The 14,876-nt window shown below is 31.6% G+C and overlaps 1 protein-coding gene across 1 annotated transcript in view; it reads right to left on the reverse strand.

Annotated features, from left to right (window-relative positions):
- The window catches only part of LOC127703214 (electroneutral sodium bicarbonate exchanger 1-like), a 33,241-nt gene that overhangs the window by 17,168 nt on the left and 1,197 nt on the right, over positions 1-14,876 (reverse strand). Inside the window, 5 exon segments of the mRNA XM_052207739.1 lie at positions 1,649-1,737; positions 3,955-4,116; positions 4,433-4,593; positions 5,556-5,685; positions 9,400-9,494. Coding sequence (XP_052063699.1) covers positions 1,649-1,737; positions 3,955-4,116; positions 4,433-4,593; positions 5,556-5,685; positions 9,400-9,460 — 603 coding nt within the window. The 5' untranslated portion in view covers positions 9,461-9,494.

The raw sequence follows: 14,876 nt of genomic DNA on the forward strand, positions 1-14,876 counted from the left end.
GAACATTTCAGAAGAAAGTGCGGACAGATCAACAGATGCTTGCCTGTAGCCATAATATCTAAAACATTTACCTGTTTACCAAAAACACTGGGAGTTTGTAGAGTTCTGTTTCAAGGAGGAACTCATTTTGGAAATGAAATGTTTTTTAATGGTCAACAGTAATCGTTCAAAATATGAAACCGAATGAGCAATACCCGCCTACGTAATCTGTTAATCATTTTGATATTAAATATATTATAGAATTTCATTTTAACGAATGATCGGCAGTTATTTATGTCAGATGTATACTTTAATAATTTGATGATTTTTTATCGAAAGGTATGCAATTTTGATCGGAGAGGTGCCGCGAAAAACATAAATTTGACTTGAAATATATAAATATAAGTAATTTCATTAGAATTCTAAACTTAAATAAAATTTTAACAGAACACTATTCATCGGTCTGATACCAATAATTTTGGAAAGTTCTGAACTCTATTGACAAACATGCTGATTGGTAAACTAATCTGTAACTATGGTTATCAATGATTTCATGTCCATGAAAGCCATCGTGCTTTGAAATTATTTATAACATACATTAAATTTTTCGTTAATAAATTAAAAAAAATGTAAGAAACTAAGGTTCCAAGTCCCTTAAGCTAAGTTGACCTTTAGTGCATTTGCTTTTTTTAAGTATATTTTTGTAAGGAAGTTATCATTCCGGTCTTTCAAATTGCTGGATTTTAGCGTTTCAAATTAAAGTAAAAACTCACGAGAGATACCAGGCTCATATTGTAGTACAACAGGCCCGCGTATGTCCATAAAACGCTTCGGACGCATTACATTCATAAAATGATATTTTAGTTTTCTTTCACTTGGTCCATATCGATGCTTGTGAACCTTTAGTCCCAATGATATCATTAGCCAAGTAGTCAGTGCTTTGCAACTGACATACTTAATAACATTTTTTTCTAAAATTTCGCGCTGAAAAAATTAGAAATTATAAGAAACTAAGGCTCTAACTCCCTCAGGCAAAATTGAATTTATATAGTTTTTTGCTATTATTTTAATGTAAAATTGGTAACAGAGCCCGACAATTATTTATACATCCTTGGCTTTTGAAAGTTTAGACTTGATCGTTCCTGGTGAAGATTAATACAGAAAAGCGCTTTGGACATAATTTACAAGTTTTATGATCATTAAATCATTCGGAAACGATCAAATTTGCAACGTTTCCTACTATCCAATAGAGAAATTCTCGACCATAAGAATAAGTAAATCCTGATCTTTATTCCATTAATCCGTATGGATGATTCTGAAAATGACGTCGACCAAAGCCAAAGTAAAACAACCAGTCGATCTACAATGAAAGGCAGATGCACATTGAAATGATTATAACATAAACGGTATCAATTGTAATGCAACAGATACGTATTTTGACAATTTATGTAAATTCAGTGATGCTCGAGGCCAAAATATTTGAATACCCGCTATCTAAGACAAGAATAGCCAAAATCCAGACAAGGAATTAGAGTTTTGCCTGAGGGAGATATATTCCTTAATTTAAAATAAAATGATACATCCTTATTTCTTTTTTTTTTTCAAAAGAGAATAAAAAAAGCATGAAACCGTAATTGATAGTATAAATCATTTATAAACAAATACTCACTTTCACCAAGGGAGACGTCTCTTGCTTATCACTAAGTAAGTCATCTTCATGTTGAGCTCTTATTCTAGCGAATTCTGTATCACTGATGGCTATCATTATGAAATTAAAAGTTAATCTTCCGAAAGTGTACAATAAGATAATTTAAGTATGGTGTGAATTAGAGAAGATTTTGGGTATACGTCAAAGATAGAAAAGTCAAAACTACGTTTTTGCTAAGTGTATTGACACCCTTAGTTTTCCTAAAAATAACTTAAATCATAAATTTTCAATTAAAACTGAGTACAATGTCAGATGTAAAAATCACAATTCATCTCTGGTCCAAAAAAAATAACTAGATACTTGAATCTTAAAACAGGAAAAACGTTTCCAAATAATTTATATAAAAAAACTTTTCATTTATAATTAACGAAATTGATCAATAATTGAATAAAATAATATAATCTTGTTTCAACTGAAATGCTTTAATTTTCCTTTTCTTTTACTGTATATTTGTGTCATTTGGTCTCTTGTGGAGAGTTGTCTCGTTGGCAATCATACCACATCTTTTATATTTTTATATTTGCTGCAAAACCTCCGGCAAGATCAAAGGGTTAAAATTACTAAAGTAAACAATAACAACTGTATTTTTAGCTCACCTGGCCAAAAGGGCCAAGTGAGCTTTTCTCATCACTTGGCGTCCGTCGTCCGTCGTCGTCCGTCGTTAACTTTTATAAAAATCTTCTCCTCTGAAACTACTGGGTCCAAGTTAACCAAATTTGGCAACAATCATCATTGGAGTATCTAGTTTTAAAAAGTGCCCGACGTCCGGCATTGAGAGCAAATCTGACTAAGTAAAAATGTTCATCAGGTTTAGATCTATCTGCCCTGCAATTTTCAGACGAATCAGACAACCCGTTGTTGGGTTGCTGCCCCTGAATTAGTAATTTCAAGGAAATTTTACAGTTTTTAGTTATCATCTTGAATATTTTATAGATAGATATAAACTGTAAACAGCTATCATATTCAGCAAAGTAAGATCTTCAAATAAGTCAACATGACCAAAATTGTCAATTGATTCCTTAAGGAGTTATTGCCCTTTAAAGTCAATTTTTAACAATTTTTCGTAAATTTTTGTGATCTTTTCCAAAAATCGTCTCCTCTGAAACTACTGGGCCAAATAGAATCAAACTTGGCCACAAAAAAAATAGGTTATTTAGTTTAAAAAGTGTGTCCGATGACCCCGCCTGCTAACAAAGATGGCCGACGTGGCTAGAAATAGAACATATGGGGTAAAATGCAAGTCTATTATTCTGATAACCGTTATAAATAGAGGAAATCTGAAAGAATAAAATTGTTTAGAATGTTGAGCTCTACCAATTGTCCATATGCGTCAAAACTGTCAGACGATTTCCTGTAGGAGTTATTGCACTTAAATGACAAGTTTTACCACTTTTTTTTTATTTTTGTCGATTATCTTGAAAACTATAATAGATAGAGAGAAACTTTAAATTGCAAAAATGATCAGAAAGACAAGTTCTACAAATAAGTTTTATGGTTGAAATCGTCAATTGACTCCTTATTAGAGTTATTGTCCTTTGATGACGATTTGTTCAAATTTGTTTTGCGTTTTTGTCTTATATCTTAAAAATTATAATAGATAGAAAGAAACTTAAATTAACAAAAATGATCAGCAAGACAAGATCTACATTTAAGATAAATGGTAAAAATTGTCCGAAGAAACTTTATTGGAGTTATTGCCCTTAAATGACGATTTTTACTATTTTTTGGCGTTTTGCCTTATATGATAAAAATTATAATAGATAGATAGAAACTTAAATAATCAAAATGATAAGCAAGACAAGACCTACTTACAAGTCAAATTTTGCCGATATAATTAGTAGACTGTTACTCTTTATAGGAGTTATTGCCCTTAAATTAGGAATTTTTTTTACCCTCTTTTGTGTTTGGAGCAAAAGCTAAATAAGATAGAGAGAAACTTTTCAATGATCAGCAATATAAGATAAAAAAAAAACGAGAGATTTTTGTCATTAATTCTATTCTCGTCTACAATGGTGGAGAGTGTCCTTTGTTGAATATGCATATAGACTAAGGTGAGCGAAACGGGCTTTTTTTAGCCTCCAGCTAAAAAAAATTTTACACTTGAATAATATAAAGCGTTTGTATAAACCTAATTCATCATGTACAACATAATTATGACGCATAATAATTTTTGACGTATACCAAAATTTAGTTTGTGGTACTTTTTATAAAATGTATTAGACAGGACCCTATATTGATTTCAAAAGTGGATAGGCGATTTGACTTACTTTTAGGCATCTTGCAATGTGTTATTATGCTTGATTTCATCTTCGTAGCTCTGTGTTTACGTTTCTGCTCATGCTCGTGGCGTGTTAACAATGTGGATCTTATTGAATTTTTAGTGTTTTTCGTCATGGTTCTTATTTTTGCTAGCTCTTCAGTGATCAGTTCTGTAAACATAAAAAATGATATTTACATGTCAAATATGATGGTAAATTGTATGTAGGAAAGGTATGTGCTTTATTTTATTTAAAGTGTAGAATGCATTGCTCGTTAGTAAGGCATCTTGTTTTTACATTTTAGGTCGGATTAACTGCAGAACAATCATTGAACCAATTGTGTAACTCTGAAATCAGAAATATACAATTGCATCACCACCTCTCGTGATAAACAGTATCTAAATTACAAGGGCGATGTGGAATTTAAACGTAGATATATTTTAAGACAATAATTGAAATAGTCGGTCTAAGACTGAGATGCACTTACCAGCTAATTCAGGCATACTTCTAACATGAGCCTCAAGTATTATTGCTCCTGTTGACATCTGTGTCTTTAACTCAAGAAGATAGTGTAATGTTACAGAGGAGACGTGTGGTTTTGACCAACGTTTCCCATTCTCTTCAACATCCTCTTCATACTTAACCCATCTTAAATGGTAATTTATTTTCAGATTTTAACTAATTGCAATTCATTAAGAAATCAATATTTAGGTGGTAGTGTGTTACTTTCATGATGCGTACGTTTGTGTAATAGCAAATGCGTTTGAACACAGCAAATGATACATGTTTCAATGTAATGAACATTATCTTGCTTCTTGATGCGATGTAAGAGTTCATACACCAATGTTACGTATCGTTATTACAAAGGTGGTTCTTTAGTTGTTACAAATATTTCTTAAATTTTTTGTTGGTAAATTTAAGAATTAAAAGGCAACTAAGGTTCCAAATTACGCAGGTGAAGATGCGTTTTGATAATATATATATATGCTATTGTTTGGTCATATAGCTGTTCAAGTATTTAAATAACCCTGAGCTTAAAAATGTTTGTCTTTGAGCTTTTATGATGAACTATAATTCAGATAACGCTTCGGTAACGCTTTGAATAACTTAAATTTGAATGTTTTTATCATTTACTAGCACAGAGTTAACAGCAATGCTGATCGTAGGTTCCGAATGGTATCATAGGCTAAGTGGTCAGTGTTTCTGCACTGCCATGATTTATAAATTCCATTTATTAAATGTTTAGTTCATTGATTTGAAAATTATTTGGAAACTATAGTTCCAACTCCCTTGCTCCCTTGCTCCATCCTTTGGTTTTAAATTTTTGGTTATGAGTGTTTCACACAAATGTTTCAGGTGGAACAGATGAATGTAAATCCAGAAAGCTGCTTTGGACACACCACATTTCTAAAGTGGTATTGTTATTTGATTTTATAAGTATTCATCCCTTATCCTATTCCCGCGATACTCAGAATAATAAAAGATACATAGAAAATCAAACATAAGTCCAAAAAATATTGTCAAATCTAGCCTGAACTGTTTAATTTGTATAAGATTACATATATTTTGAACATCACTCGTACCATTACATTATTGTCTATACATTATACCTTGCAGATTCCATCCACGTTACCTCCTCGTCCGTCTTTGTCAATACATCCAACTGACAAAAAACAACTGGTGTCTTTTCATCATTTTTAGTGATCAGATCTAGAACTAATCTAGATATGGATCGAATACCTGCAAACAAACAAAAAAATAATTAATTTTGAATATTTGACCAAGGGGGTGTATGGATTTTAAAAAATGCTTTAGATGTTAGCAGGCAGAACATCCTTAAATATGGGAAGCGTGATTTTCGTATTTGGAAAATTTGATTAGAACATGCTCAATCTACTCTTATTTATCTTAGTATTCTTTTCCCTTTTCTCTTTTTTAGTTTTTTTTTAGCAAAACCACATTTTTCTTAGTTATTTCGTGTCGTGTGAATCAAAGTGTATCAATCAAATTGAAATAAAAATTTACGAATTTGATGCGTTTGATGCGTTTTTCTGGATTAACTTTTATCATGAATGTCCGAACCTCTGTGAAAACCAAGAATATATAACTGTATTTATACGTAAGGAGCTAAACATTCAAAAAGTACATGTATGGAATATCCTAAAGGCCAGCTTTGTGACGTCTGAGAGAAAAATAAAGAGGTGGAATAAAACAAGGGTACAGTAAAGAATCAAAGAGAAACTGACAACGCCATTGCAAAATATAAAACCGACCAAAAACAAATACTACATAGGAACTAAAGTCTATGCAACACGAAGCCAATAAAAAACCGGATGTGATCTTAGTTTAATTTTTTTATAAAGAGAGAATGTATGATAAGAATATTTTTTGGCCCTTTGAATTCAAAAATTATATATTTACCAAATAAGATCCTTCATATATTCAGAAGACATTTGTCTGACATCATTAATGATTATGAATATTGTCTTATATATTCTGCAATGAGGCTTCAAAATTCTTGATTTTAGTCGAAACTAGAAAATTGCAGAAATATTGTGTAGTGAGGTTAGATATGGGCCAAGCATTTGCCCAAAAGGTTTAATGCTATAAATTGCATATTACACAGATGTTAATATGACAGTGTAAAATATTATTTTGGATAATGCCTTGGCTCATATCAATTTTGTCAAAAACGATGTGTAAAATGGCATTTTTTTTTACAAATATAACAATAACAACACAACCCGTGTCCTTTTTGTTCTAAATTTAAATCAAAATCTATTAAAACGGGATGAATTCAACTTTCTAATTGTCAACTTCCCATTTCTCAATAGTAACATATCCTCTGCTTTGTTGTACGGTTTTTACATATCTCAGTTTATACGGTATGCTCGTTGATGTTCGTTAACAGGGATGCTCCGTACACAAAAACAGTTTCAACATAGTTATGAGGAAGTCCGATTGAAATCGACACTACATAAGTTTTACATTCACCATCACGAATTGGTAAACCGATACGCTGTGTTGGTGTCTCATTTCACTAGCTACATGTTTTCGCTGTCTTACATCTTAAGATACCAAAAAAAGTCGTAAATAAAGCCAACAGTAGTATACCCTTTTCAGTAGTCATAAATCGATTAAGCGAAAGCAAATTCGGGTAACAAACCAAAACCGAGGGAAACACATCAACTATAAGATGAAAACAACGGATCTGTAATATGACCGATTGTGACCTATTCACAATTGTGAAGTTCTGACTGAATGTTGAAAAAGACAAGTTTATAGAATTTCATATTTTGAAAAGTGTCCTTATTGTTTAGGTTTCAGTTCCAAAAAAACAAAATAAAACAAACATTTCTTGAGTTGGAATTTACTTTGTAGCTTGCTTGGCTTTCGATTATTATGATTCGTTCACCACTGTTGTTACTTCTTATGTAGACGAAACTCGTGTCAGGTATACAAAACTATAAGCTTAGAAATAGAAAAAGATGTGGTATGTATGCAAATGGGCTACTATCCACCAGAGTTCAAATGAAGTGCATGTAAGCAATTTTAGGCCACCGTTCGACCTTCAACAATGAGAAAAACCCTAACCGTATAATTGGCTATAAAAGGATCCGACATGCAAAATGTGAAACAATTCAAAGCAGAAAACTAACGGCCTAATTCAAAACAAAACAATGTACGAAAAACATATACGACAGAATTCAACCAACAACAACAACTGAACTATAGGCTCCTTATTTGAGACAGGCTCCTAACTATCCTACTGTCTGTCGATACATTTATTTTTGGCATTGCACTAGTCATGTCTTCTTTGACTGTCCATGAAGTTAAAATACTAAATCCCTGGGGTGTGTTTTAGTTGGTTTTAGTCTCTGATGCATGATTTTTTATTATTAATTGTTTTGGCTTTTAACTAGCTGTCAGTAACTGCGAGTACTCTCAAATCGTACTTTCTTGTTTATTTGACCTGTTGATACTAATTGTATTGCTTTTTTGTTATTTAATGTTATTCAGGGTTATATCTGGTCTATATACCAGCTTTGATAAGTGTTTGGTATAACTATAAATTTTCACTTCGTACTATGAACATTAAAATTATTTATTTTGTAAAAATATTTCCTTTCTCTATTGGTACTGTACACGTATACCTAACAACAAAATTATTTTCATTTACCTGTGTTTATAGTTATTACAAATGGCTGATATTTTTGTTCGAGCATATAGTTTTTCTTTAATTGTTTAACATTTCTTACCGATATAACATGTTACTTTTATTATTCTACCCTTAGTTTATTTATTTTGTATTTACATTGTGTCATAGGTCAAATTTATTTGTTCAGTGTATGTTCAATGGTGTTAATATGTCCTTTGATTGAGTTAAGATATTTCAGATGATATTTTATAGTGTGTCTTTCTATGTTGTGATGTTACACTATTGTTTCAGAAAAAGGGTGAAGGTTTGGTACCATTAAAACGTTTAAACCCGCTGCATTTGTTTGCACCTGTCCTAAGTCAGGAATCTGATGTTCAGTAGTTGTCGTTTGTTGATGTGGTTCATAATAGTTTCTCGTTTCTCGTTTTTTATATAGATAAGACCGTTGGTTTTCCCGTTTGAATGGTTTTCCATTAGTAATTTTTTGGGGCCCTTTATAGATTACTGTCGGTGTGAGCCAAGGCTCCGTGCTGAAGACCGTACTGTGACCTATAATGGTTTACTTTTATAAATTTTGACTTGGATGGAGAGTCATACCACATCTTCTTATATCTACATACAGTATATTTGATAGTGTTTTAAGGTATATATAAATGAAACGTTTCACTGGCAATAAATATTAATAAGAGAGACATAGGCAGCTTGTATCAGCAACTTCTGAATCATTATGTGAATTTCTATAACCTTTACAGAGAATCAAAAGTTTCTAATTAATTGATGAATTTCTTATTCCGTTATATGATCCAAATTAGTTTCTGGGTTTTGTAAGCAACGCTGTACTTTGCCATCTCTATAAAAATTGAAGGGATCGTTGTATATGAATATATAAACTCAAATTTTTCTAGTCAATATTTTTTTGTTTTCAAACTTTTGAGTCTTAGGGAAGCAGTAGAAAATTACAAAAACATGAATATTAATCAATAAGGTATATACATGTTTTCAAACTTAAGTAATACAGTGAAAACCGATGACGTAATGGTATTATTGTTAATTCTGGTGTGATCATAATTAAAGTATAACAAACTCCAAAATATGTGATCTGATGATTGGTACAAGACAATAGAAATTTCATTCAACAAGTAAAGAATGTTCAATAGGTGTTCAATTTTATTCTTCAAATAAGATTTTTTTATATTTTATTATTCAAGTACTTAAACAAGTTGTAATGTGTTTAAAAAAAATCTTCATTGTTACGGAGTGAACTATCATGCTGCTACTATTTAAATAATACATACGCTCTCTGTGACTTAAAGTGTCACCAGTTTGAGTTCCATCAGACATTGATGAATTTCTCATTTTTCCACTTGTTTCTAGTGTTGAGTTTTCAGTTCTAAAATTTAAAAAAAAAATCCGTTTATTTAAGTTTTTTAAGGATAAATACAATGTAATATGTTGCTTTACATATACTGTGGATTCATTTATTCGTGGGTAACAATTTTCGTGGATTAAGGAAAATTGCATTATCGTGGATATATGATTTCGTGGTTTTGCCAATCTCAAAACCTATAGAAAATTTGTAATTCGTTGAACATTTGAATTCGTGGTTCACATGTACCAATGAAACCCAAGAAAATTGGTATTCAAAAAATAATAATGAATCCACAGTATAGATATATTTTATTTTAGGAGTCGACTCCAAAAAGGATCGAGACTTGGTTCGTTGACAGGGTAAACGTCTCACCGAAAACAACTTTTCATTGTATTTTTTGTTTTGCTTTAATGATTTAAGACAACAATAGTTTATGAGATTGATGGGCGTTATAATAACAGCTTAAAATGCATACTCTTTCGAGGCATATGTATATAGGGCCATCCGAGTCACAATGAATTGTTGACACGTTTGATAGAGAAACGTGTTACAGTTTATTAGCATACCATAGAGCAACACGTTGCGGTTGATTTGCGTACCCTAGAGCAACGCGTTGCTATTTGTTCGCGCACCCTAGAACAATACGCACCAGTTAGTTAGTTCACGTAGCCTAGAGTAACGCGTAACAGTCCCTTCCTTTTTTTATTTGCCGATTCGCTACCGTACCAATCGTAGTAAGAACTTGGAGCCGTCATTGATTTTTGATAATACTTGATGTATACGCTTCATGTCAACGTATGTCTTATGAAACATTATCAAAAGTATTTTGGAGGATTTTTAGCTGCAACTTAGTATTAATTTCACTTTGATATTTTTTGTAGGCTTTTAGAAAACATGAAAAAATGAGAGCCATCTTAATATACAACAATCACCTCATTAGTGATGTTTTAATGATGAAATAATACTAAAACTATATTCTCCTCCGCGATACAGAAGCTTAATCGTGCAAGTTTCTCAAATATATCACATGGACATTCAATCAGGAAACATAATGTAAGACATTATCATTTAGGTGATCAAAAATGTCTATTGTTAAGTATCTTTATCATTCTTATATTTTTCGGCATTTTACAAAAACCGTTTCTAACAGGTGTATGAAAGATTTACCAATGCTAAAAGTACTTTCAAGAAGAGAGTCGGTGCAATTTACTATAACTATATGACAGTTGTTCTTGTTGACATGTTAACCAACATCAGTCACACGTTTTGTAAGAAAGTCGTTCATAGATGGTATTGTTATACATTGCTTATACATAAGAAAATATTCCTCTATTATTATTTTTCAGTATAAATAAATAAAACAAAAACCATACGCTAAACAAGCAGAAACGCAAATCTATATTTAGAAATTAAAAGGCCATTTCAACTCAAATCGTGTAAGGTATGTTTGATGCATGCACTTGTGCACTAACTATAATCTTGTGTAGAATCACAAACAAAGTGTTCTAGAAAAGATGAAATCGCTATCAAATAAAAGATTAAACTAGATTTTGCTATGCAATTCGATTTCTTTAATTTTATCAAGATGAATGAAATAATATGCATTAAATGATACTTCCAAAAACAAATCTAACGGTTGGAGTTAGTACAAACCGTACCTGATACGTAGCAAATCGGGAAACATCTAATAAGAGCCATGCGTTGCAAATATTGTACGTTTGAAGTTCGATATCCCTTATATTTGTAATGAACTCGTCTTTTCTAGGAGTTACAAAAATATGTTCTAACCAGTAAAAGTTGCCCCTACAAACTGCAACGCGCTTCACCAGCGAACGTTTAAACGTATGTCGTATGACCCTTCATATATGTATGCCTTTTTTGTATCGCTTAGATTTTATTAAATGTCTAAAAATGACTCCTAGTTTTTCTAGTCGATTTAGTTATATTTTTGTCTTCCTTTGTTTGATAAATGGTTAAGCTTGACTCTTTCGTATCTTCTTATTTTGTTGATACGATTTATAAAAAAAATGTTTTTGATGATTTCACTATAAAGCACTGTTCTTTGATCTTTAAAGGTAACAAACAGCACAGTTACAACAAAAAAGAAAGAAAGAAGAACGATACCAATTATCTTCCTTTTATCAACGGAAAATTACTTCAATTCTTTTAAAATTATGTTAATTTTACTGATAAATGAATCTAATCTGCGAATTAAGTGCAGAACTATCCGAGGTAATTTAATTATGAAGTCAGGAATATGTCGCATAACATGAATGTTACCAATGTTACTGCACCATATGCACATTTTTACTTTAAATGTCTCTCGAGTCCAAAATATTTTGCAAATCGAAAACATTAAGCAAACTTTGAAGAGGACACGAAATCAAAGCATTACATTTTAGGGAGATAATACATTAATATTTTAATTTGATTTCCTACATAATAACACATTATAACAAATCTCAATTAATCAACATTCATATTTAAATGCCAGTACCAAAGTACTGAGCTAGTACACTGGTGATACCCTCGGGGGCTAACAGTCAATCTGTTGTAGTATCGACCCGGTGGTAGTCGTAACATTAACCCTACGAAATAGACACACTTGACCTAAAATGTCCATTGAGCGCATAGTGTTTGGCAAAATGAGATATGAGCAACACACTTATCTAAAAATATAAGCATTTTGGACTCAATCATTACTTAAAGAGAAATTCATTATCCAAATGTGAATCTGGTGCAGTAAAAGTGGTAACGTAAACTTTATTTGTATAACTCGTTTTGTAGCAAAATATCTTTTTTGACAAAGCTGTGCCTCATGTCTAAGTATTATCGACAAGATCTCAAAACTAAGATATTCTAGCAGTTCTTATTTAATAATGAAGTGTGAATCCCTTAAGCTTATATTTTCACCAAAATTCAAATTATCAATACTGATATCTGACAGACTAATGTCTCTTGAACAATTTTTCAAATTTTGATTTCAAAACCCTGAAAATATGCTTACGGTTGTGGAAAAAGGGGGGGGGGCAATGTGTCTGTCACATGTAACGAGGTTGTCTTCAGCTGTTCGCGTTGGTTGATGTCATATTTGTCATTCTGTTTATTGGTTTGTAATGCATCAGACCGTTGTTGTTTTCGTTTGAATTGTTTCACATTTTGTCATATTGAGGTCTTTTTAAAGCTAACTATCCAGTCTGGGTTAAGCTCTCTGTTGAATGTTGTACGGTGACCTATAGTTGCTTAAATTTTTGGCATTTGGACTTTAAAGGTGTCTCATTGGTAACAATGGCAGATCTCCTTATTCTAAATTAATCTTTTAAAAACCAGGTATCGCAGTTTTAACTTTTTGCTTATTTCTTCAACGAGAATAAGACTATAAAAGTTTTATTCAAAAGACAAGAGGAAGCAAAATGTAACGAATTGAAGCTAAAACATTGAATTTTACAAGTACACACCTTTGTTATATCAGTTTCAAAAAGTTTTAGTATACCATTCAAACTTATACCAATACATATACCTACAATTTTTTTTACAACAAATGAATAATAAAATCTGAGAAAACACATAATCTATTTCTTTTGCAATTTATAGCCCTAGATTTTGCAAGATTTCAAGACCTTGAATAGCACACAGATACAATGTGTTACATGAGGTATTACATAATATACACATGTTAATGACAAAACAAAAAGACACAACTCAAGGTTAATAATCAGTACATACAATTAATCTATTTACTGTCTGTCTAACTATTTCTGCAAAGTGGAGAAATTGTTTATTATAATGACAAACAAGAACAAAACATTATACTATATCATTAATTCTTGTCATGTCATTGACGCAAAAAAGTGTCTACCACCATAATAATTACGCTATTTTTATTCTTTGCATTTTTTTTAGAAAAAAAGATGTTCACGTTAGCGTATAAATGTAAGCTATTTACAGATTTATTTTTTTTCAATTGATTTTTAAATCTGTGCATCTTTTAAATAATTCGAAAGTTTTCCAAAATGAATAGGTACTTATTTTTCGTAAGAAAACTCTTTATTGCCGTATACAGTATAAACTTTTTTTCTTTTGGTCAAAGTGTATGTCATATAATTAGATGAGAATGAAAATATAAAATGAAAATATGGAATTGAATGAACTTTTTCTTGATGATATTTTTCGTTAAATAATCAAGAATTTTCTAAATATACTGCCAAAATTTAACCAAAGGTACTTACTTAAAATGAAACAAACATAACCGGTAATAACTGTCCTAAGATATTTCAGTTTTACACGAGAAACTCTACACTAAAATGTACGACAAAAGGGACGTTTTTTCTTTCTCTATTGTTAATTTTCCTTTTTTGGACAGTGATGTTCCCTTGGCACCATCTAACGGTGTTTATATTTCCAATACAGAATGTGGCGGGGTTAAATATGTTAGCGGGCGCCCAACCCTCCCCTAACCTGGGACAGTGGTGTTTCAATACAACATATGAACAAACTATAAAAATCAGTTGAAAAGGGCTTAACGCATCATATAGATACAAAGCACAAAAACAAGTAACAAAAACACAGAGTAGACGTGGCAGGGTACTATATAGTTTTTTCTTATGTCGTACTGTAACATCACTGTCCCAGGTAAGGGGGAGGGTTGTCGCCTTTAAACTAGTTTAACCCCGCCACATTCTAGATGTGCCTGTCCCTAATCAGGAGCCTGTAATTCAGTGGTTGTCGTTTGTTGCTGTATATCATATTTGTTTTTCGTTCATTATTTTGTACATAAATCAGGCTGTTAGTTTTCTCGTTAGAATTGTCATTTGTCATTTCTGGGCCTTTTATAGCTGACTATGCGGTATGGGTTTTATTCATTGTTAAAGGCCGTACAATGATTTAAAGTTGTTAATGTCTGTGTCATTTGGTCTCTTGTGGAGAGTTGTCTCATTGGCAATCAAACCACATCTTCTTATTTTTATATTTAATTAATATTAAACAAAATCGGTCAACTGTGTAAGCATTTTCTGTGATGCATTCATCACCCGTCACACGATTCAAAAGTCCCATCAAGTAATTTCAAATCAATTAACCTACCGTAACCGGTAATAATATCATAAGACACATTGGTGGACATTTGTGATCAATGACAGTTAAAATATCACAGTGAGTTAGGAAATTGAGACACTCACTATCGTAAAATTAAGGATTGGGACCACACAAAGTTTGGAGTTTCATCTCCTTGCTTTCAGGAGTAGTTTTTATGTTAATAGTATACCTCTTTTAAGAAAATCGCTATAATGAGTATAAAAGAGAGGCGAATGGAACATTTAAACTCATAATAGAAAAACAAAGGATATGGGATATCCATCCATGACACAAAATCAGTAAATGCACTATAACAAAACATACAAAAAG

Source organism: Mytilus californianus, unplaced genomic scaffold (genome assembly GCF_021869535.1).
Source record: "Mytilus californianus isolate M0D057914Y unplaced genomic scaffold, xbMytCali1.0.p SCAF_5, whole genome shotgun sequence".
Classification (NCBI taxonomy): domain Eukaryota; kingdom Metazoa; phylum Mollusca; class Bivalvia; order Mytilida; family Mytilidae; genus Mytilus; species Mytilus californianus.